This window comes from Hyalella azteca, unplaced genomic scaffold, assembly GCF_000764305.2.
Source record: "Hyalella azteca isolate HAZT.00-mixed unplaced genomic scaffold, Hazt_2.0.2 contig9540, whole genome shotgun sequence".
Taxonomy (NCBI): Eukaryota; Metazoa; Arthropoda; class Malacostraca; order Amphipoda; family Hyalellidae; genus Hyalella; species Hyalella azteca.
This window is the reverse complement of record NW_025939609.1, coordinates 142,910-166,739: the sequence shown is the minus strand read 5'-3', so window position 1 is coordinate 166,739 and position 23,830 is coordinate 142,910. Positions and strand designations below refer to the sequence as shown.

The 23,830-nt window shown below is 42.4% G+C and overlaps 1 protein-coding gene across 1 annotated transcript; it reads left to right on the top strand.

Moving 5' to 3' along the window:
• The first annotated feature begins 2,223 nt into the window (after positions 1 to 2,223).
• LOC108681612 (peroxisomal multifunctional enzyme type 2) lies at positions 2,224 to 22,200 on the top strand. Its single transcript, XM_047882041.1, has 16 exons — positions 2,224 to 2,510; positions 4,466 to 4,603; positions 5,818 to 5,970; positions 11,154 to 11,534; positions 12,240 to 12,283; positions 13,659 to 13,776; positions 15,448 to 15,602; positions 15,968 to 16,033; positions 16,536 to 16,614; positions 17,361 to 17,524; positions 18,262 to 18,388; positions 18,637 to 18,809; positions 19,177 to 19,394; positions 19,518 to 19,537; positions 20,003 to 20,239; positions 20,714 to 22,200. The coding sequence occupies exons 1-16, from the start codon at positions 2,459 to 2,461 to the stop codon at positions 20,932 to 20,934; spliced, it is 2,346 nt and encodes a 781-aa protein (XP_047737997.1). The 5' UTR covers positions 2,224 to 2,458; the 3' UTR covers positions 20,935 to 22,200.
• Positions 22,201 to 23,830: the final 1,630 nt, after the last annotated feature.

The window sequence follows — 23,830 nt, the reverse complement described above, 5'->3', positions numbered from 1 at the left end:
AGTGGTACTCCAATAAGTGGCACTCTGGAATTCAAAACCATTAAACAAAAATGGTGGAGCTTGCGTCGTTGAGATCGATTCGACAACCTCACGCGTCCTAGGCCATATCATCACTAATCAGTAATCAATTAAGGATCATCACTCTCGTTCTTATATTGCACTAAGCACTTTTGTTATATGTTAACAATTAGCTTGGGGTTATTTCATCAAACGGTAAACTTGCGGTTCCAAACTGGCGGGAAACCTCTAGTCACGCCGCTCTGAAGGTAATTTATGCTATATAATCCACGCCTACGCTGGAGGAAGTTCAAACTTCAGAGGTGAAACTTAATGAAGTAAATTTGCAGCAAAGTCAGAAAATACCAGATTTAGGCAAATATACCAGATCTAAATATTCATCCCAGACATCTTCTGAAAATACCAGATTTGTGAAATCTGGTATGGAAATATACCATCTGTATTGCGCTCAGTACTCAGTAGCCGCCCGGTCGTCATACCGAGCATAGCTGAGTCGTTCTCTCTCTGTCTCGCCCACTGTAGCGCGCACTGCTTTCTTGCTCTCGCGTGACTCCACCGTGCACGCCCTTACTCGACAGCTCCCAACGTCGCACTGACGCGGGCGCAGTGTACGGAAAACTCTCGTGCTCGCAACCTGCAAAACTGTAGTAGACGCAACTAATAGTCCCGTGTATAAGCACCTTTATTTGCCGGATAGTCAGCAAGCGACCGACACTTGCCAGATTTACTAGCCGTCTGCACTATCCCCGTGTACAAGCACCATATTAATTATTATTATAAATTAATAATTATTGATTATTAATTATTTAAGCAGTCATGACAATATGGAGTTAGTGTATATTGGTAACTTCGCTAAATTATAATAGGCGAGCAACGTTCCTAGAAAATGAGTTGCGGGGATAACTTTTCTGTGTCACACATTGTGTGCTATGCTGCTTCTGGCAACTGCCCTGGATGTAATGGACCACCATGATTCCTGCCTTCCGGAACGTAGCCTTCAACACTTCAAGCCGTCCGTATCTAGGCCGTGGGTCGAACCAGCCCTCGGTCGAACGGCCACTTGTCGAAGGACGATAAATTTTGGAACAGAACTGCTATCTGAAACCTAACCCCAGATGCGGTGATGTGACCGAGGTTTAAGGTATAAAGGGCCAAGTGAGGTGACACCGTAGTGGGCAGAGCTTTATTACGAACTGAGAACACACTGTACAACGGGTTACCACAATGACTATCTTGTTGCCATACAGGCAAGCTAAACGCTAAATGGTGATTACCACAGTAAATTAACGATGCCCGGAAGTCATGTTCGATCCGCGGCCTGGTGGTGCACGGCAGGTGGTGGTCAAGGCCGGAGGAGGACAAAGCCAAGTTGTGCACGGCTGATTGGTGGATATCCGGAGAGATCCAAGGCGTTCGCTCCCTTCTGGCAAGACATAGTTTGCATCTAACCTAATTAATTGATTCGCCTCTGGCGGGACATTGGAAGTCGTCAAAATTTCCGGCATAACAGAAAGTTCTGTTTTATGTGTTGCTAGCCTGCAATTATTGCAATTGATAAGTAGATAGCAACTCATTCTGCAACTGATAAGGGAAATTATGTAGTTGAAAAGGTTTATTGTTTTGCTGGCCTGATCTCTCAGCCTCAAAATTTATCATATCATGAATTTTGCAAGTCCTTAATACTATTGACTGAGTATTGAGTAAAGAGTAGGTAATAGTAGCTCAGTAGGCTAATAATAGGCTGACTGGCTGAGTAAAACTATAAAAGTAATAGGTACTAGGTAGCTATTGGCTATTGCCCATTTGCCTCTTCTGTTATTCCTTAATTTTCAACTATCTTGAATTCATTGAAAATTATCATTCACATTTCATAGGTATTTAAATATCTGGCTGAAAGGTAGAGTTTTTTATTGAAAATCTCAATTTTTCAATGTCTCACAGTTTGCCGTTTGGTTTAATTGTTATTGTGTAGGCTAGCTGCTAGCAGAATGCAGCTCATTATTTGTGCATTTTTATCCACGCTTTTCCACAATATTCGAATTGGCTCAATTCTTGCTGATTGTAATGCAGGAAAGCTGCATTTGGGGCTCATGTAGTAGAAATTTTCCTGTTTTGCATGTTTACCTAGAGTCCTAGACTATAAATTCTATAATAGGTAAATATCCCAAACAGGAAAATTACCTAGGGGCTAGGACCTAGGATTTTCAGGAATTGGGAATTGCCTACCAGTTACCACGCTAGGTACCAGGAAATCTAGTGTGATTTGCAATTTATGGAACTTCCTTTAAAAAATTAATAATCTGTACATATTTAATTTACATGGATATTTTTCTGATTATAATATTTATAAACTCCCAAATTCCTGTTATTCCACTCTTCTGACTATAATATTTATAAACTCCTAAATTCCTGTTATTCCACTCTAGGTAGTTTACCAATCATGTCTCTTCTCTTCAATGGAAGAGTAGCTATTGTGACTGGAGCTGGCAATGGTAAGTACTGTCATTTCACTTATAGTCAAATGGGGTAAGACAGGATCGCACCCTTCATGGGGTAAGAAAGGACCAGCCCATGGCGTGCATTCTAATTGCACTGAATTCAATTTGACAAAAGAATATGTTAGAGCAATCATTGCCTGTCATTTCAGCTTTTGTGGCAACCCTCTTCTGCAAATAATGAATTTCTGGCTAATTTTTAAAGAAAACCTATGGAAAGAAGGGTCACAAAATAGTTAACCCTGTTTGGGAAATAAGCTCTGTCTACTGACAAAAAAAAATTTGGCCAGGTTTGTGGATGTAGGCAGGTAACCTCAAGTAAGAAGCAACTTTTGAGACATACTTGGCATTCCTACCTGCTACCATCACTGCCTGACATGTATTCTAAAACATGTATTCTAAAATGGGGTAAAAAATGACCACACATGGGGTAAGACGGGACCACTAAATGATCCTGTTTTACCACACAAGTGGTCCTATCTTACCCCACAAATGGTCCTGTCTTACCCCACAAATGGTCCTCTTTTGCCCTACAGTTTATCAAAAATAGTTTTTAAATGAATATATTATTATGTAGTAGATGGAGTATTTTGGTCAAAATTTTCATCTTTTGCTCAAACTTCATTATAACTTGTTAGCTTTTTTAATTAGAGAAATTTAGTGCACTATTTTAAATTGCATCAAAGGGATATAGAAAATAGGGATGTCCATTGTCCATTCCCATTAGTGAGCTGCAGAACTATGTGCAAGATTGGTAGGAGGAAAAATCATTGTGTGAAACATGAAAAATAATTATGATCACAACTCTGTGAGAGGGCATGAGTTATGTTAGAAGAAGTGCACCACAAATATAGTTAGCAAGAAAACGCATGACGTCTGACACTTGAGTTATTATCCATTGGTTTTATTACCAATTTGATAAATTTTTCAGACAATGACACTAATGGAATATACATGAAGCATATAGCAGTGCTCTTCAATGAACCAAAGCCAACCCACTATTACTATACTAAACAAAGTTTTCTCATGACAAAAACTTCTGTGACTGATATTAGAGTTGACTTCCCACAATACAAAACAGTAACAAGTGGTTGTTTAATCAAATAATGTGTTTCTAGATGGATAATATTGAATATCAGATTTGTACTTTTATGAAAAACCTTGTAACATAAGAATTACCAGTTGGTCCTTTCTTACCCCAGCCTGGTCCCATCTTACCCCAATGGGGTAAGATGGGACCAGCTCACTTCTTTTAATCTGTACAGAAAACTGTGTTAGATGCAAAACGTCTGAGTTGTAGCTTAGAAGCCCATTGCATAACTACACCTTGTGATAGGTTTAGAGTTTTTTAGTTATTCTTGGTACGGTATAGATGTTACAGGCTTGTTAGTGATTTTGGTCCTGTCTTACCCCATCTGACTATACTTGAAAATTTTAATTTTCAAAAGAGTCCAGGCATCATTTGGAATTTTTTAAAATAAATGTTTTAAGAAAATTTGGATAGACATTAAACTTTGTCAATTTTGTTTATCAAACTAAAGATACTGAAGCTTGCCATACCTCAGATGCATGTCAAATGACATTGCAAGTTGATGTCTAAAGTCATAGTACTGATAGTAGTGTGCAAAAAGCAAAAGGTAGGTCATTTTCTCAATGTCTTCATTCACGTCTTTCATCTCTCAATGGTTGAGTCGATTGTACTAGCCTACTGAAGGCATTCAAGAGAACAAGCTCAAATCTTTATAAGAATTTATCTTGAAATTTTGGCTTTGAAATTTATTTTCAAACTTGAAAATTTGAATCAATAAATGCTTTTGTTACAATATTGTTTTAGAATGTAGAGAATGTGCTCAATATCCATTGCACATCATAAATTTAATTGTTTGATGATGTTATAATAAGACAACTTTCCTAAAAAAATTGATAAATGTAGGTATATTTGTATGGCTCAGGCCTGGGGAAAGCATACGCGCTGCTGTTTGGCAGCCGCGGGGCAAAGGTGGTGGTGAATGACCTGGGGGTGGCCAGGGACGGCCACGGTGCCAGCAGCCGGCCTGCTGATGATGTCGTCAATGAGATCCGGTCTAAAGGTATGTTTGCTTATAAATTGTGTAAGATAATTAAGCCGTATGGCCCGTACAGATCATTGAATCATTGCTCTAGGAGTCGCACTTCTTGTTTATTCCAATTATTCACCATCAAATATGGTGAATGGCTGAGTTTTACCCCCTGATGAATGGCTGATGTCACCCTAGCATTTCATGTATGGCTGTTTCATAGCATAGTGTTCAGGCATGTAGACAAATCCATGTGCATGTTAATATGGGTGCGCACTATTGGTTGTTGCCCTAAACAAGCTAATGAGTGATGTTAGTTTACTCGAAAAATTTCATCGTAATTGTGAAATCTATCCGACAGCTGCTAGTTACTTTGTCTTAGTGGTGAATAGAACTAAATAATTAATAATATCATTGCCTTCACTATTGCAACTTTTCAATTAATACCTTTGCTTATATTCTAAATATGTGTACCATAAATGTTTAAAATATATTATGTGAATTAAATAACAAGTTCCAACACATGAAGCAGACCCACACACTGAGTGTGCACCACATTGTATGTGCACCATGTTATATGTGCACCACATTGTTTGTGCACCACATTGTATGTGCACCACATTGCATGCGCACCATATTGCATGCGCACCATATTGTATGTGCACCACATTGCATGTGCACCATATTGTATGTACACCACATTGTTTGTGCACCACATTGTACATGCACCACATTGTACATGCACCACATTGTACATGCACCACATTGTATGTGCACCACATTGTATGTGCACCACATTGTTTGTGCACCACATTGTACGTGCACCACATTGTTTGTGCACCACATTGTATGTGCACCACATTGCATGCGCACCATATTGCATGCGCACCATATTGTATGTGCACCACATTGCATGTGCACCATATTGTATGTACACCACATTGTTTGTGCACCACATTGTACATGCACCACATTGTACATGCACCACATTGTACATGCACCACATTGTATGTGCACCACATTGTATGTGCACCACATTGTTTGTGCACCACATTGTACATGCACCACATTGTACATGTGCACCATATTGTATGTGCACCACATTGTATGTGCACCACATTTGCACCACACGTGCACCACACGTGCACCACACGTGCACCACACATGCACCACACGTGCACCACACATGCACCACATGAGCACCACACATGCAGCACCTCATACAACGCACCATACTATTCCTGAAGGTGGCAGTGCAGTAGCAGACTACCACAGCGTTGAGGACGGTGCAGCCATCGTGGCGACCGCCATCAGCAACTTCGGTCGCGTTGACATCGTCGTCAACAACGCTGGCATCCTCAGGGACAAGAGCTTTGCCAGGATGAGTGACGCTGACTGGGGTGCGTATGTCTTCATTTGCTGTCTTGTTTATTTATTTGCTGTCTTATTTATTATTATTATTATTACGCTGACTGGGGTGCGTATGTCTTCATTTGCTGTATTATTTTCCAATGTTAACTTCATCTCTCATATTAATTTCGTAAAACAAAGAAAAATTCTGTATAGTCAAATGGGGTAAGACAGGATCGCAGCCTTCATGGGGTAAGAAAGGACCGGCCCATGGCGTGCATTCTAATTGCACTGAATTTAATTTGACAAAAGAATATGTTAGAGCAATCATTGCCTGTCATTTCAGCTTTTGTGNAGGTCTTACCCCATGCCTGGTCCCATCTTACCCCAATGGGGTAAGATGGGACCAGCTCACTTTTTTTAATCTGTACAGAAAACTATGTTAGATGCAAAATGTCAGAGTTGTAGCTTAGAAGCCTATTGCATAGATACACCTTGTGATATGTTTAGGATTTTTTAATTATTCATGGTATAGATGCTACGGGCTTGTTAGTGATTTCGGTCCTGTCTTACCCCATCTGACTATATATATGTATATAGCTGACTGGGATGCGTATATATCTTCATTTGCTGTCTTATTTTCCAATGTCAACTTCTTCTCTCATAGTTGTTTCGTAGATCAAAGGAAAATTCTCAATTACTTGACTAGGGTGCATATGTCTTCATTTGCTGTCTTGTTTATTTATTTGCTGTCTTATTTATTATTATTTGCTAGGATGACTGATGCTGACTGGGGTGTGTATGTCTTCATTTGCTGTATTATTTTCTAATGTTAACTTCATCTTTTATAAGTGTTTCGTAAATAAAAGGGAAATTCTCAATCTGTTTGATAAGAAAGTAAGGCAGCGGAGCCAGGATGAGTGACGCTGACTGGGGTGCATATATGTCTTCCTGCGCTGTCTTATTTATTCGCTGTCTTATTTATTATTATTTGCCAGGATGACTGACGCTGACTGGGGTGCGTATATGTCTTCATTTGCTGTATTATTTTCTAATATTAATTTCTTCTATCATAAGTGTTTCGTAAATCAAATGAAAATTCTCCATTACTTGACTGGGTGCTTTTACCAATATTAATTTCTTTTTTATAAGTGTTTCATAAATCAACGGAAAATTCTCTATTACCTGACTGGGGTGCGTATGTCTTCATTTGATGTATTATTTTCTAATATTAACTTCATCTCTCATATTAATTTTGTAAATCAAAGAAAGATGCTGTATATACCGGTAGTTGATTGGGGTGTGTACCGTCTTCCTTCACTGTCTTGTTTACCAATATTAACTTCAGCTTTTATAAGTGTTTCGTAAATCAGAGGAAAATTCTGTATTAGTTGAATATTGTGTATTTGTTGTGAATAAGGCTAGGATGAGTGACGCTGACTGGGGTGTGTATGTCTTCCTTCGCTGTCTTATTTTCTAATATTAACTTCATCTCTCATAAGTGTTTCGTAAATCAGAGGAAAATTCTGTATTAGTTGAATATTGTGTATTTGTTGTGAATAAGGCAAGGCAGCTGAGCTAGGATGAGTGATGCTGACTGGGGTGTGTATGTCTTCCTTCGCTGTCTTGTTTATTTATTTGCTGTCTTATTTATTATTATTTGCTAGGATGAGTGAGGCTGACTGGGGTGCGTATATGTCTTCCTTCACTGTCTTGTTTATTTATTTGCTGTCTTATTTATTATTATTTGCTAGGATGAGTGAGGCTGACTGGGGTGCATATATGTCTTCCTGCGCTGTCTTGTTTACGAATATTAACTTCATATTTTATAAGTGTTTCGTAAATCAAAGAAAAATTTTCTATTAGTTGACTGAGGTGTGTATGTCTTTCTTTGCTGTCTTATTTTCCAATATTTACATATTCTCTCTTATGTATTTCATAAATAAAAGGAAAATTATCAATTAGTTTGATAAGAAAGTCAAGCAGCTGAGCCAGGATGAGTAGCGCATATGTCTTTCTTTGCTGTCTTGTTTCCCAATATTAATTTCTTCTCTCATATGCATTTCATTAATCAAAGGAAAATTCTCAATTAGTTGAATATTGTATAATTGTTGTTAAGAAGGTAAGGCAGCTGAGCCAGGATGAGTGATGCTGACTGGGGTGCGTATGTGTTCCTGCGCTGTCTTGTTTACCAATATTAATTTCTTATCTCTGTATCTCTTGTGTATTTCGTAAATCAAAGTAAAATTCTCTATTTTTTGACTGGGGTGTGTATGTCTTTCTTCGCTGCCTTGTTTACCAATGTTGACTTCATCTCTCATATTTATTTCGTGAATCAAAGGAAAATTATTTATTAGTTGACTGGGGTGCGTATATGTCTTCCTTCGCTGTCTTGTCTGCCAATGTTAACTTCTTCTCTCATATGTATTTCGTAAATGAAAGGAAAATTCTCAATTAGTTGATAAATATGTATTGTAGTGAAGAAAGTAAGGCGGCTGAGCCAGGATGAGTGATGAGAGCTCCCTGAAAGTTATTTTATATAGGTTTTGTGTTCTGCAAAGAAAGAAAGCTCGGCAAAAATTGCACATTTGACGTAAAAGCTTCCTAGGAGTGAGTGACGTGCGTATTGAGTGATCCTCAAGTTCTGGTCCAATACTTTCAAAAAAAGTCAAGAGATCGTAAGTTCATCAGCCAATCATTGACGGCCTTTACAGCAAAATCCACCAATCATAGACAAGAAAATAGAGCGTAAGTACTTACGTTCACTTAGCAAGTTTCGAAAGTATGGCCCCTGGTTTGTATTCTGATGAAATACAAGAAAAACTCGGGTCAGGAAGAATTAACAATGGCAACAATTTAAAAGCAAAGAAAACGCCAAACAAATTCACCATATCGATATTTGATAATAATTCACCATATCGATTTCAATATCTATACGGTGAATTTGCTTGGCGGTTTATTTGCTTTTGAATTCTTTGTGAACTTGCGATATAAGCAGAATGATAATATAAGGAAGAATAAAGTGATGATCGATGAAATGAAGTGCAAGATAGGTAAATAGTGCTGACGTGTAGTCCAATTTTGACCTTAATGATTTTTGGTAAATTTTGTATCGCGAACGCGCCTATATAGCGGCCCATTACCAGATCATAGATTTTTGTAAAGTTTAGCTAAGGTATATCGTTCACTATTGTTATAGCAGCTTAAGTATATCGTTCACTATTGTTATTGTAGCTTAAGTATATCGTTCACTATTGTTATTGTAGCTTAAGTATATCATTCACTATTGTAATTGTAGCTTAGGTATATCGTTCACTATTGTTATTGTGGCTTAGGTATATTGTTCACTATTGTTATTGTAGCTTAGGTATATTGTTCACTATTGTTATTATAGCTTAGGTATATTGTTCACTATTGTTATTGTAGGTTAGGTATATCATTCACTATTGTTATTGTAGCTTATGTATATCATTCACAATAGTTATTGTAGCCAAATTTCGACGGTGCATCTGAGAATGATAAATGCATGGTGATGAATAATGTAACGTGATGAAGAAGCTAGTCTACCTTCACCACGCACAGCTCACGTGATGAGGCTGACAGTATCACTTACACTGCCTGGCCTTAGTGCCTGTCTGGGGTGGCAGGTGGCAGTGTGGTGGTGGCAGTGTCGTGGTGGCACTGTGGTGGTGGCAGTGTCGTGGTGGCACTGTGGTGGTGGCAGTGTCGTGGTGGCACTGTGGTGGTGGCAGTGTCGTGGTGGCAGTGTGGTGGTGGCAGTGTCGTGGTGGCAGTGTCGTGGTGGCAGTGTCGTGGTGGCAGTGTGGTGGTGGCAGTGTGGTGGTGGCAGTGTCGTGGTGGCAGTGTCGTGGTGGCAGTGTGGTGGTGGCAGTGTGGTGGTGGCAGTGTCGTGGTGGCAGTGTCGTGTAGTGCCATCCTTGTGCACGGCTCTGCAGTCGTTATTTTCGACTTATTAACTTAACTGTTGATGTATTAACAAAAGAAGCTCAGAACACCTAACATTATGCAAGAGAACAGAAAAAAAAGCATATATACGGGCACCTGATATAAAAGTTTACTGAAGAAAGTCTACTGAATTATATGTATCAAATTTCACGACTTTCATTTTTGCTGTTTTTTAACAATGTAATATTTAATTTACAGGGACAAAGTTTTTAAGATTTAATTTTTTGCAGGAAAAATTCACTTATGATGTTTTCAAGTGAGTCGGAAGGTTTCGAAGCTAATTTTACTTGACTGTTCGAGATCATTTTACAGATAGTCTTATTTTTTAATTAATTTAATTTAATATTTTAATTTATTCGCGTGCTGATTAGTCGCTTACTAATCGTCGTTAGCTTGTATATATTCGTGGACAATTAACGAATACTAACCTGTGTTGGTATTAGTTGCCGATCTTTCATGTATGGGTAAACTGCTACCTTCGAAAATGTAATATATCTCATAGTCCCATCTATACTATGTGCAGAAAATGATCGAGAAAACCACAAATAATTTATTCTGATTCAATCGCCAATATCTTCATATTTATTTAACGTTTTAAATCTTAACGTTCGACTAGCCTGTCAAATTTTGAACAATGAATTTTTGTAAAAATTGTTTTGATATACTCTAAATTTGGCTGTGAACTCCGTATACCTTTCCTACTATCCTGCTGACAATCATAAATCATGACGATGACCAATGAATCAATGTTAGAAGAACGTCATAAATCAATCCGGGTCAAATAAAATAAAAACAGTATGCATTAATTACAAATTTTCTGTAATGATTGCTGTGCGTGTAGGCCGGTTTCGGTGCTATTCTCTTGCTATATACTCTAATTTTTCTGTTTGAAATACTTAACCTGCGCCAGTCTAAGATACGGGGATCCATCAACGAATACAATATGAATCAGTGTCCTTCCTTAAATACTGAACCAGGGCCAGGCTAAGATAGTAAGGGCATCTTTACCCTTGCCCCTTACATTAAAAGGGTAGAAATTCATATTTAACAGCAATTTGTTGTGACACGTGCAGATTTGGTTCGCGCGGTGCTGTCTTCAAATACTGAACAAGGGTCAGGCTAAGAAAAGGGGATCTTCAACATTTACCCCTTACTTTTAAGGGGGTAAACAATATTTTTACAGCATAAGGGAATCTTAACCTTTACCCCTTAACTTTAAGGGGGTAAAAATTCATATTTTAACAGCAATTTCATACGGCGCGTGCAGATTTGGTCCACGCGGTTCACCTGCGCGGCGCCTTCCAAGTGACGCGCGCCGCCTTCCCGCACCTCAAGCAGCAGAAATACGGCAGGATCATCATGACGAGCAGCGTCGCCGGCATCTATGGCAACTTCGGCCAGGCCAACTACAGGTGCGTCGCCGGCATCTATGGCAACTTTGGCCAGGCCAACTACAGGTGCGTTGCCGGCATCTATGGCAACTTTGGCCAGGCCAACTACAGGTGCGTTGCCGGCATCTATTGCAACTTCGGCCAGGCCAACTACAGGTGCGTTGCCGGCATCTATGGCAACTTTGGTCAGGCCAACTACAGGTACGTTGCCGGCATCTATGGTAACTACAGACGCGCTGCCCGCATGTATGGGCCCGGTTTGCACAATACTGCCGGGCATATACCAGTCACGGTCCAATATAATATTGTTTATTGCATTTCTATATAAACATTCACATCACGGGCATGGCATGTACTCTGCCCGGCTGGTGTGAATGTTTCTATATAAATGCATTAAAGAATATTGCATGGATTGGACCGTGACTGGTAAATACCAAACCAGAGCCCCGGCATTATGGTGTGAACCCGGCCATAATCTCTTCAACAACCAATCCAGAGTTCTGACGTTTGAATTGAGCACTGAACCTAATACAGGTATACCTAATACAGGTATAAAATGAGCAAGGTACTTAATACAGGTATAACTTGAGCAATGTACTTAACACAGGCATAATTTGAGCACTGTACTAAATACAGGTATAATCGCACTGCTAGTTCAGAGCTGAGCGAGAGAGGAGACGGTCCCGACCCCAGCCCTGGTCATCCATGGCAGTGCTGCGGTGTACAGCATGTAATGCTTGATGTAATGCGGTGTATTAACTACCGCCTTATAGCGTATTAACTAAAGCCGCGCTGCACAATAATTGCCACCGTATAGCGTATTAACAAACGCCGCGCTACACATTAAGTACCGCTGTATATAGCGTATTAACTAACGCCGCGCTGCACATTAAGTACCGCTGTATATAGCCTGTCTCTTATACACATCTAGATGTGTATANTGCCCCCCCGGTGGGTGTGAGGGGGGAGTATAGGTACCCGCCTCACCCAGGACATCCTGCCCCCCCGGGTGTGAGGGGGGGAGTTTTTGTGGGTTTTAGGGTGGGTTAGTTTGGGTTGGTTTAGGGTGGAGCTGTTAAGAGCTTAAAGAGAGTAGTCTGGGCACCGGGAAGGGGGGCAGTGTTGGCTAGGAGGGGCTGTGTGAGGTTAGGTTTGTTATTCTGCTTGGGGTTAAGTTTAAGAAGGGGCTGTGTGGGGTTAAGTTTGTTATTCTGTGTGGGGTTAAGTTTGTTAAGTATTAGCAGCAAATTCGCGGGTTCGGCAAATCTCATTCTCTCCTTGTCGTTTGGGAGAAAGCGTCGGTCGGCATAGCAGCGTGACCGTGGGCGGTGTCCGAAACTAAAATAAGTTATATGATATAGGGAGATATAAAGTTTATTGTGCTAGGTGGTGCAGTATGGTGCTAGGTGGTGGCAGTTTGGTGCTAGGTGGTGGCAGTTTGGTGCTATAGGTGGGGGATCGCCTGCCGAAGACCACCACTGCCCTGGATGTAATGGATCATCATGATTCCTGCCCTCCAGAACGTAGCCGTCAACACTTTTGGACAATCATATCTAGGCCGTGCGTTGTTGTTGTTGTTGTTGTTGTTGTAATTGCCCATCCTGGCAGTGGCGACTAGGTAGGGGGGTGATAGGTCAGTTTTTCCAGGCACTCGGTACCACTGGTAGTTTTGCGACCATCACTGTCTCGCTGACCTGCCAGAACCATTTTATTGCATTACACAACACCCTGGACAAGCCAGGTACTCATTTATCAACCAGAGTTGGATGAATGGCTGAGTTGACCATGAGCTGAGCTTCCCGGAAGAACTTGTCCTCAGTGGGGCTCGAACCCGGGAGCTGGGTGCGAGAGACTGAGTCTCTCACCACTGCACTGCACCACAGGCCATGCGTCGACCCAGCCTTTGGTCGAACGGCCGCTCGTCGAAGGACGATAAATTTTGGAGCAGAACTATGCTATCTGAAACCTAACCTCAGATGCTGTGAACGTAAAATTACGTAACTTAACGATGCCCGGAAGTCATATTCGCTCCGCGGCCTGGTGGTGCACGGCAGGTTTTATGCAAGGCAGGAGGAGGAGGAGGACAAAGCCGAGTGGTTCACGGCTGATTGGTGGATGTCCGGAGAGATCCAAGGCGTTCGATTCAGGGCTTATTGGTGCACAAAATTGGTGGTGCTCGGCTGCGCTCCTCTAGGTGGGTGCATGATGGTGCTAGGTGGTGCAGTATGGTGCCAGGTGGGTGCAGTATGGTGCCAGGTGGGTGCAGTATGGTGCTAGGTGGGTGCAGTATGGTGCCAGGTGGGTGCAGTATGGTGCCAGGTGGGTGCAGTATAGTGCTAGGTGGGTGCAGTATTAATTAATAATTACTATTGCCTCCCCCAGACCTGTACGAGGGGCTGAAGCCTGAACTGATCGCGCCGCTGGTGGGGTGGCTGTGCCACGAAGACTGCGCCGAGAACGGAGGACTTTTCGAGGCCGCGGGAGGCTGGTTCGGCAAATGTGAGTAGCGATTGGGACATTGTGACACTTAGTGCTCGTAGTGCATCACAGTAACGATTGGGACATTGTGCCACGTAGTGCATCACAGCAACGATTGGGACATTGTGACACGTAGTGCATCACAGCAACGATTGGGACATTGTGCCACGTAGTGCATCACAGCAACGATTGGGACATTGTGACACGTAGTGCATCACAGCAACGATTGGGACATTGTGCCACGTAGTGCATCACAGCAACGATTGGGACATTGTGACACGTAGTGCATCACAGCAACGATTGGGACATTGTGCCACGTAGTGCATCACAGCAACGATTGGGACATTGTGACACGTAGTGCATCACAGCAACGATTGGGACATTGTGCCACGTAGTGCATCACAGCAACGATTGGGACATTGTGACACGTAGTGCATCACAGCAACGATTGGGACATTGTGCCACGTAGTGCATCACAGCAACGATTGGGACATTGTGACACGTAGTGCATCACAGCAACGATTGGGACATTGTGCCACGTAGTGCATCACAGCAACGATTGGGACATTGTGACACGTAGTGCATCACAGCAACGATTGGGACATTGTGCCACGTAGTGCATCACAGCAACGATTGGGACATTGTGACACGTAGTGCATCACAGCAACGATTGGGACATTGTGCCACGTAGCACGTAGTGCTTTGTTACACACCTGTTGTCTGCACGTTACACACCTGTTGTCTGCACGTTACACACCTGTTGTCTGCACGTTACACCTGTTGTCTGCACCCTACACCTGTGTTCTGCACCCTACACACCTGTTGTCTGCACGTTACACACCTGTTGTCCGCACGTTACACACCTGTTGTCTGCACATTACACCTGTTGTCTGCACGTTACACACCTGTTGTCTGCACGTTACACCTGTTGTCTGCACCCTACACCTGTGTTCTGCACCCTACACACCTGTTGTCTGCACGTTACACACCTGTTGTCCGCACGTTACACACCTGTTGTCTGCACATTACACCTGTTGTCTGCACGTTACACACCTGTTGTCTGCACGTTACACCTGTTGTCTGCAAGTTACACACCTGTTGTCTGCACCCTACACCTGTTGTCTGCACGCTACACACCTGTTGTCTGCACCCTACACCCGTTGTCTGCACGCTACACACCTGTTGTCTGCACGCTACACCTGTTGTCTGCACTCTACACACCTGTTGTCTGCACATTACACTTGTTGTCTGCACTCTACACACCTATTGTCTGCACATCACACCTGTTGTCTGCACGTTACACCTGTTGTCTGCACGCTACACACCTGTTGTCTGCACCCTACACCTGTTGTCTGCACGCTACACACCTGTTGTCTGCACATTACACTTGTTGTCTGCACTCTACACACCTATTGTCTGCACATCACACCTGTTGTCTGCACATCACACCTGTTGTCTGCACATTACACACCTGTTGTCTGCACATTACACCTGTTGTCTGCACCCTACACACCTGTTGTCTGCACTTTACACCTGTTGTCTGCACCCTACACACCTGTTGTCTGCACTTTACACCTGTTGTCTGCACGTTACACACCTGTTGTCTGCACGTTACACACCTGTTGTCTGCACATCACACCTGTTGTCTGCACCCTACAGACAGGTTCTACACCTGTTGTCTGCACCCTACAGACAGGTTCGAGCGCAGTCAGGGGCAGGTGCTGCGCGGTGACCTGCTGCAGGTCGTCTCCCCCGAGCAGGTGCGGGACGCGTGGCCCGCCATCACCTCCTTCATCGGCGCCCTGCATCCTACATCCAATGAGGAGGCCGTGGGGCTCCTGGCCAAGGTGATGTGGGTGATGGGGGTGATGTGGTGCATCCTACATCGAATGAGGAGGCCGTGGGGCTCCTGGCCAAGGTGATGAGGGTGATGGGGGTGATGTGGTGCATCCTACATCCAATGAGGAGGCCGTGGGGCTCCTGGCCAAGGTGATGGGGGTGATGAGGGTGATGGGGAGATGAGGGTGATGGGGAGTTATGGGTGTGATGAGGGTGATAAAGGTTCCAAGCTCCCCTTCACATTCCCTTCAATACTACCTCAGTGTCTGAGGGTAGGAATGTTAATTAAAATAAAATAAATTAAAAAAATATTTATGTATGACGAATATATTATTATTAATTAGTAATGTACGATGAATATCACGGCGTGCAGGAGCTGCAGGATCTGCAGGAGAAGACTGAAGGAGGCGCAGGAGGGAAGGATGGCATCACAGGACCAGTGAGATCCCAGGCAACTTGTTGCTTAACATAATATATGTCGGGGTTAATTAATATTATACAAGTTAATTGACCTTGATTGAGTTGACATAGCCAGGGAGAAATTGCTAAAAATGCGAAGCTAAAAGAAAAAAATATATATCACTCTGATCATAAATATGTCATTAATGAACCCATCTCCGTGGTTATAGCTCATAAACCTGAAGATTTTAAATAATGAACTTATTGCCTTCATGCTATTTAAATATTCACTTTATTTAATGCTATATAATGTCAGGGTAGTCAATACTGTATATAATAAGGGTAATTAATTGAACAAATTTCACGTATAAGTGGATGCATATTAGAAATTTATTTTTTAATAATGGTAATACCAAGGTTAAGAGGGTCATTGTGTGGGTGTTAGGCTAACTATACGCTTATGATGGCGCTTGTATTGGTGTATGTAACTAAATCAGTATGAGTGTTGGCACCACGTATTTAAATGAGTGTACGGCGGGCAGTTGTCAGCGGTTGGGCTGGTGGAGACAGCGCCTGCCTTCACCTACACCGCACGAGACGTCGTCCTCTACGCCCTGGGGGGTAATGTTATAATTAAATAATTATAATATTATAGGATAATTATATATTATATTATAATGATAATATTATAATTATATAATTAAAATATTATAGGATAATTATAATATTATATATATATAAATGTATTTTATTTTATATTACTATTACTGATATTACTACTATTAACAGGATAATATCAATTATATTACCGATAATTGATATCATTTAGTCTTACCAATAATATATTAGCGATAATTGATATAATATCTTGTAGTAAATAATATATTAGCGATAATTGATGTACTATATTGTAGCCAATAATATTTTAGCAATAATTGATACCATTTATGGCAATCAATAATATATTACTGATAATTGATATCATGTATTGTAATCAATAATATTTTATCGATAATTGCAATACTTTATTGTCATCAATTATATTTTAGTCCTGAATCACTATTATCAATTAGTGTTCTTATGGCCTGACGATCGAGACTCGATAATTATAATATTTTATAATTTATATTTATATTGATGATAATTTATAATTTATTATCATCAATAATATTGTTGGTACGGCTGATGTAGCAATGGTTGTTGATATAGTTAACGTTCTTATCATTGTTATTATTATGGTGCATTATTAATGTAATTTAATTAATAATATATTGTTAATGTAAATTAATTAATAATATATTATTAATGTTCTTATCATTATTATTATTACCTAACTGTCAGTTTATTTAATTAACTAATCATTGCAGTGGGAGCAAGCACTCGGGACGCGGACTTCCTGCGCTACCTGTACGAAGGCAGCGAAGACTTCACCGCCCTGCCGACCTTCGCTCTCATCGCTGCCCAGCAGGGGGTCTTCAGTAGCGCCTTCATCACGGGGGGCCTTCCTTCCTGGCAGCCTGACCTCACCAGGGTACGTGGGGCCTGCCTTCCTGGCAGCCTGACCTCACCAGGGTACGTGGGGCCTGCCTTCCTGGCAGCCTGACCTCACCAGGGTACGTGGGGCCTGCCTTCCTGGCAGACCACGTGCCCTCATGCCCCACGTGTCCTTATGCCCCACGTGCTCTCATGCCCCACGCCCCTTGTACCGTCACCTACCCTCACGTACTCTCACCCTACCCTCACCTAACCTCACCTACCCTCACCTAGCCTCTCCCTACCCTCACCCTTCCCTCACCTACCCTCACTCTACCCTCACCTACCCTCACCCTACCCTCACCTGCCCTCTCCCTACCCTCACCTACCCTCACCTACCTCCACCTACTCTCACCCTACCCTCACCCTACCCTCACCCTACCCTCACCTACCCTCACCTACCTCCACCTACCCTAACCTACCCTCACCTACCCTCACCTAGCCTCTCCCTACCCTCACCTACCCTCACCTACCTCCACCTACCCTAACCTACCCTCACCTACCCTCACCTAGCCTCTCCCTACCCTCACCTACCTCCACCTACCCTAACCTACCCTCACCTACCCTCACCTAGCCTCTCCCTACCCTCACCTACACTCACCTACCTCCACCTACCCTCACCTACCCTAACCTACCCTCACCTACCCTAACCTACCCTCACCCTACCCTCACCCTACCCTAACCTACCCTCACCCTACCCTCACCTGCCCTCACGTACCCTCTACTGCCCCACAGCTGCTGCACGGAGAGCAGTTCCTGGAGCTTCACAAGCCGCTCGCCGCGACGGGGGCGACGCTGCGGTCCACACTTGAGGTCGTCGACGTCCTGGACAAGCGCAACGGCGCCCTCATCGTCGCCAAGGGTACGTCGGGGGCCTTTAATGTGGTCTTGGGTACGTTGTGGGGCCTTTACTGTGGTCAAGAGGGTACGTTAAGGTCTCATTGATGTGGTAAAGAGTACGTTTAAGGGCCCTTAATATGTTCAAATGTACGTTAATGGGCCCTTAATATGGCCAAGGGTTAGGTTAGGTACGTTAAGCAGTTATGTTTTCCCCCATCCTGCTTGACGTCATAAGCCTTTCCTCTGTCTGATGCCGTCATATGCCTGCAGTGACGACGAAGGACGACGTCGGGGAGCTGGTGGCGACGTCGCAGTTCCTGCTGTACGTCGCGGGCGCCGGCAAGTTCGGCGGGCGGCGCAGCAACGCCGCCGTCGTGCCGCTGGTGGACGCCCCTGACGCGGCACCCGACGCCACCGTCGACTACACCACCAGCGTCGACCAGGTCCTGTGGCGGGGTCCTTATAGGGACATGAATGTCTTTATAGGAACATGAATGTGCTTATAGGAACATGAATGTGCTTATAGGAACATGAATGTGCTTATAGGAACATGAATGTGCTTATAGGAACATGAATGTCCTTATAGGAACTGATGGAACATGAGTGCTTGCTTGTGTTGTGCTGTTGTTCCCTCCTCGGTGCGTCGCAAGGGACGAAAATTAGGGCCGCAGTGAGGGGGAAGCAGTGCTTCCACTTTGTTCTATGAATGTTCCATGTTTAGCAATTGAATATCAACAAGTACATGAATACTAACTTTTTCTCTTACCATTATGTAGGTCATCTTGACTCATCTATTCATTGCCCCAACAGGCCGCCCTCTACCGCCTGTCCGGGGACCTGAACCCCCTGCACATCGACCCCTCCTTCGCGGCAATGGGGGGCTTCAAGACCCCCATCCTGCACGGCCTCTGCTCCCTCGGCATCGCCTGCAGGGCCGTCCTGGCCACCTACTGCCCCCACGACCCCGGTGCCTTCAGGGCCATCAAGGTGAGGGACCTTCCTGGCCACCTACTGCCCCCACGACCCCGGTGCCTTCAGGGCCATCAAGGTGAGGGNCACCACTGGTGCTGTCTCTTATACACATCTAGATGTGTATAAGAGACATTGTCAGGTGTGACGTGTGCTTGTCTGGTGTGGCGTGTGCTTGTCAGGTGTGACGTGTGCTTGTCAGGTGTGACGTGTGCTTGTCAGGTGTGGCGTGTGCTTGTCAGTTGTGACGTGTGCTTGTCAGGTGTGACATGTGCTTGTGAGGTGTGGCGTGTGCTTGTCAGGTGTGGCGTGTGCTTGTCAGGTGTGACGTGTGCTTGTCAGGTGTGGCGTGTGCTTGTCAGGTGTGACGTGTGCTTGTCAGGTCAGCGCTTTGCCCTCCATCGAAAGTTTACTGTTTTAGTGTCCGACGCTTCAAATGAACACCACTGCAGTTGTTCACAATTTTTGTTTTAAATAAATACAACTTTAAACAAATGCAGTTTAAACATTTACAGTAGTGAACCACTACAGTTTCAAAGCATCAACGTTTAATCGGAGAACAGTGATTGTTCTTTGACCTAACGACCGCCTAGTTCAATTATCGACTTTATTCAATTTCCTCACTCTTTAAATTTTTCTAACACCACCCACTCCCTCCCCTCGTCAGGAGGCTACGTGGACCTCGCTCCGTCCAAGTCCTCCTCAGGGGCACCCACCGCCACCCCCGCCACCACCACCACCGCCACCGCCGCCGCCCCCGCCGCGTCGGGAGCCCCGAAGGCGGACGCGTTCTTCGCAGCGCTGGGGGCGCGCGTGGCGGCGCAGGGCGAGAAGCTCGTCCACAAAGTCAGCGGAGTTTTCCTCTGGAACATCAAAGCCAACGACCAAGTCGTGTCGCAGTGGAGTGAGTCTTCTATAGTCGCAGTCATGTAGCACTTTTTGGAATTTTTAGTTAAATATTTTATGCAGTTGTAAAAAACTGATGATAGGTATTAAAAATGATAGGTTATTCAGAGCTTACCTCTCTTATTTTGGGCTTTCTTGGCTAAAGAAATTTACATTTTATTCAAACTTAACGATGTCGTTGTTGGCGGGCAATTGTGTTCCTATGAGGATTGGTGTGTGTTTGTTTTTGCACATCACAGCTGCCGACATTGTGGTTATGAACTGATTTATTAAAATATTTTACGCTTGATCTTTCTGGACTTTTAATGCTAACTTAAAACTTATTTTCGTCATGTTTGGTGTTGACATACTCCTCGAAAATTTTATTTACATTCTTTTCTTACCTGGCAGCTGTGGGAAAAATTATTTTCGTCATTTTTGTAGTTGACACACTCCTCAAAAATGGTATTTACATTCTTCCATTTCCGTGCAGCTGTGGACCTTAAGACCTCGCCAGGGTCGGTGTACCAGGGCTCCCCCTCAGGGGTTCGCCCCGACGTCACCTTGACCCTAGAGGAGCAGCCCCTGCTGGAGCTGGTGTCGGGTAAACTCAACCCTCAGAAGGCCTTCATGAGTGGCGCTCTTAAGGTCTCCGGCAACATCATGATGAGTCAGAAGCTCAAGGAACTCTTCGATGAGAAGAGCAAGCTGTAGGCAACCCATCATTGAGCTGTCGCGACCCCAGTAATTGAAAAGAGGCTTAGAATGGTTAATTTGAAGCGTTGAAAATTTCGTTTTTGGGGGAAGTGAAAAAGTTATATTTGGCTCATGAAGCTTAAAGTAACTGATTACTGAATGTGTGCCAAAGTCAAGAGGCAATAATATTATTAAAAACTACATGTGGGTAGGAATGTACAACATCATTTCTGCCTCTGTTCAAGAGGGTAGAATGTTTTACAATCGGGTACCTAAAGACGCCTTCGTCCGTCAATGGACAGGACCGCGTGTGGCGAGTTCAGTTAATTTTGTTCCCGATGCTCAATTGGATGTTTTATGTATTAGCTAGGTAATGAGAGCTGCTATGATAAGTATTTTTTTATGTTATATCATAATGATATATAATTATATTGTTATGTCATAATGATATGTTATGTATCATTAGTTTCAGGTATAGATTTATTTACTATGTTTGGGAATACCTAGCTTCTAGTCTGTTCTTGCTGCTCTCTGTTTCGTCTAGAAGTTAAAAAAATAAATAAAACATATTCCCATTTTTAGATAATTCTTTTGAATTTCTTGAAAGAACGTGCAATTTTGTTCTGCTTTTCCTGTCCATTAAGTTTTCTCTCATCACTAAGTTACACCGCCCTCAACCTAGACGGTTTCTTTGAAGCCTACAGGTATCATTAAGGAATATAAATCTATATGAATAATTTCCGATTCTATTTTTATAGGAGTTATTTCATACCTAGTTTGTCTCGACTGTGTCGTATTCAAATATTCTGAAAAACATATTTTCTGTTTGTTATTTTTTGGGTTGAGCTTTACTTCGAGAGGAAACTTGCCTGGAGGCGATGATGGATGATGCATCATCATGACAATTATTTCTAATTATTTTCTAAATTTATACTGATCGTTATTGTCGTTATTACTGAAAGTCGTTATTAAGCTTTTAATAATTACATTTGTGTTTACTAAATGCCATCACTTCGAATGAACACCACTGGTGTGGTGTTCATTCTTTTATATACAGAGAAGTCTTTAATACACAGGACATAATTATATATTCGTGAAGAATATCTTATATCTAACTTTCCAAACATTAACTGGATCGAGTTTCACTTTCCTCCCGTGGTACATGTATCTGTGGTTGGGTTACTTGCTATTGTAAGGCTATATGCAGTTGACTTCATGTGGAATATTTTTATTAATAAGTATTTTGTACTTGAACCATTTAATGGGATTGTTTAAAAACTTGAATCGTTTATTTCTTTTCCTTTCCCAGTCCATGGGAACTTCTACAGCGCTAATTTTATTAATTACTTTCAACAGCGTCGTATTTTTTCGGAGGCCTCCCAAGCGCTGTCAGCCGCCTCACAGGCCGAGTTGTTTCCTATGTAATATCTTCACTAAGTCCTATGGTATATCTTCACTAAGTCCTATGGTATATCTTCACTAAGTCCTATGGGATATCTCCACTAAGTCCTTTTGCATATCTTCACTAAGTCCTATGGGATATCTTCACTAAGTCCTATTGGATATCTTCACTAAGTTCTATGGGATAGCTTCACTAAGTCCTATGGTATATCTTCACTAAGTTCTATGGGATATCTTCACTAAGTTCTATGGGATATCTTCACTAAGTCCTATGGGATATCTTCACTAAGTCCTATTGGATATCTTCACTAAGTTCTATGGGATATCTTCACTAAGTCCTATGGGATATCTTTACTAAGTCCTCCCGCTGCAACTTAACTCTGAAATTAGATGTCAGGTTGGAATTTTTGATGCCATTCCAACTATTGACTTCTAAACTTTGGACTTTGAGATGTATTATAAACTTTGTATCACGCCTGCTAACACTGAGGCAAATTTTGCAGTCAATGTTCGTCAAACATTGAAGTTTTATATTATTTTCGCGATGTGCATTCGTTTTTCAATTTATTCTACACCGATTGGTATATCATGGCTTCATGAATCAAAATTTCAATGATAGATACGACAAAACAATCCAAATAAGAAGGGAACATTCCGTAGATTAACGCAGGATTTCTCTTTCGATTGTCGCACATTGGAGGAGTCTAGGCATGCCTAATGCTTCAAGAGGGAACCCCGAGCTCGTGAATTGCTCGCCTTGCGAGCAATTCACGTTTTTAGCCCCTACCCGGAGCGTGAGTGAAATGCGAATACTTCCTGGAAATCGCCCGTAGCCCCATATTATTTTTTTATTATATTATTATTAATATATATAAATATATATGATATATTATTATCTTATTGTATATTATATTATTTTAATATTATTATCATAATCGCCCATATTATTTAGGCAAGGGGCGGGTCCAGCCACAAATATGTCGCGGAAGTGATCACAAGAACATAAAGGTAACGGCCGAACTTACTCGCTAAATCAGATTTTACACCAATTTCTCGGTCTCAGGGATTTGGGACTTGGCAGCTCGGTAGGGCAGAGCCTTGATTTTGGCTTTACGAACGCGTTGAAACTCTACGGACCTTGCTCCGGAGATTCAAGTATCTTCAACGCGTCAAAACTCTACGGATTTTGTTCCTGAGATTCAAGTATCTTTTTCAACGTGTTGAAATTCTACTGCTTTCTGCATCAAAGATTTGAATATATTTTTTTTGCTTTACAATTAAGAGCAAAGAATTATGATATTCTATTTGTTTTATGTCAACTTATTCGATCGGAATGAAATTTTTTCTTACAAATGTAGTGATCCAAATCAAGCAAACGAAACGCCCAGACAAAATAATTTAGTTTGTTTAAATCGCCTCAGATATTTCAGAGCGAACAGAAAATTAAATGTTCCGGATCCTACAATATCTGAGGCCTTATTCGTCTCCTTACATTCCTCTTAAGACTCCTTAA

What these genes read in the sequence shown, in the direction of transcription:
- LOC108681612 (XM_047882041.1), top strand. Translation starts at nt 2,459, where the DNA reads ATGTCTCTTCTCTTCAATGGAAGAGTAGCTATTGTGACTGGAGCTGGC. An exon ending in GGCAGCCTGACCTCACCAGG is followed by an intron (nt 17,525 to 18,261) that starts GTACGTGGGGCC and finishes ACTGCCCCACAG; the next exon opens with CTGCTGCACGGAGAGCAGTT. An exon ending in CCAAGTCGTGTCGCAGTGGA is followed by an intron (nt 20,240 to 20,713) that starts GTGAGTCTTCTA and finishes ATTTCCGTGCAG; the next exon opens with CTGTGGACCTTAAGACCTCG.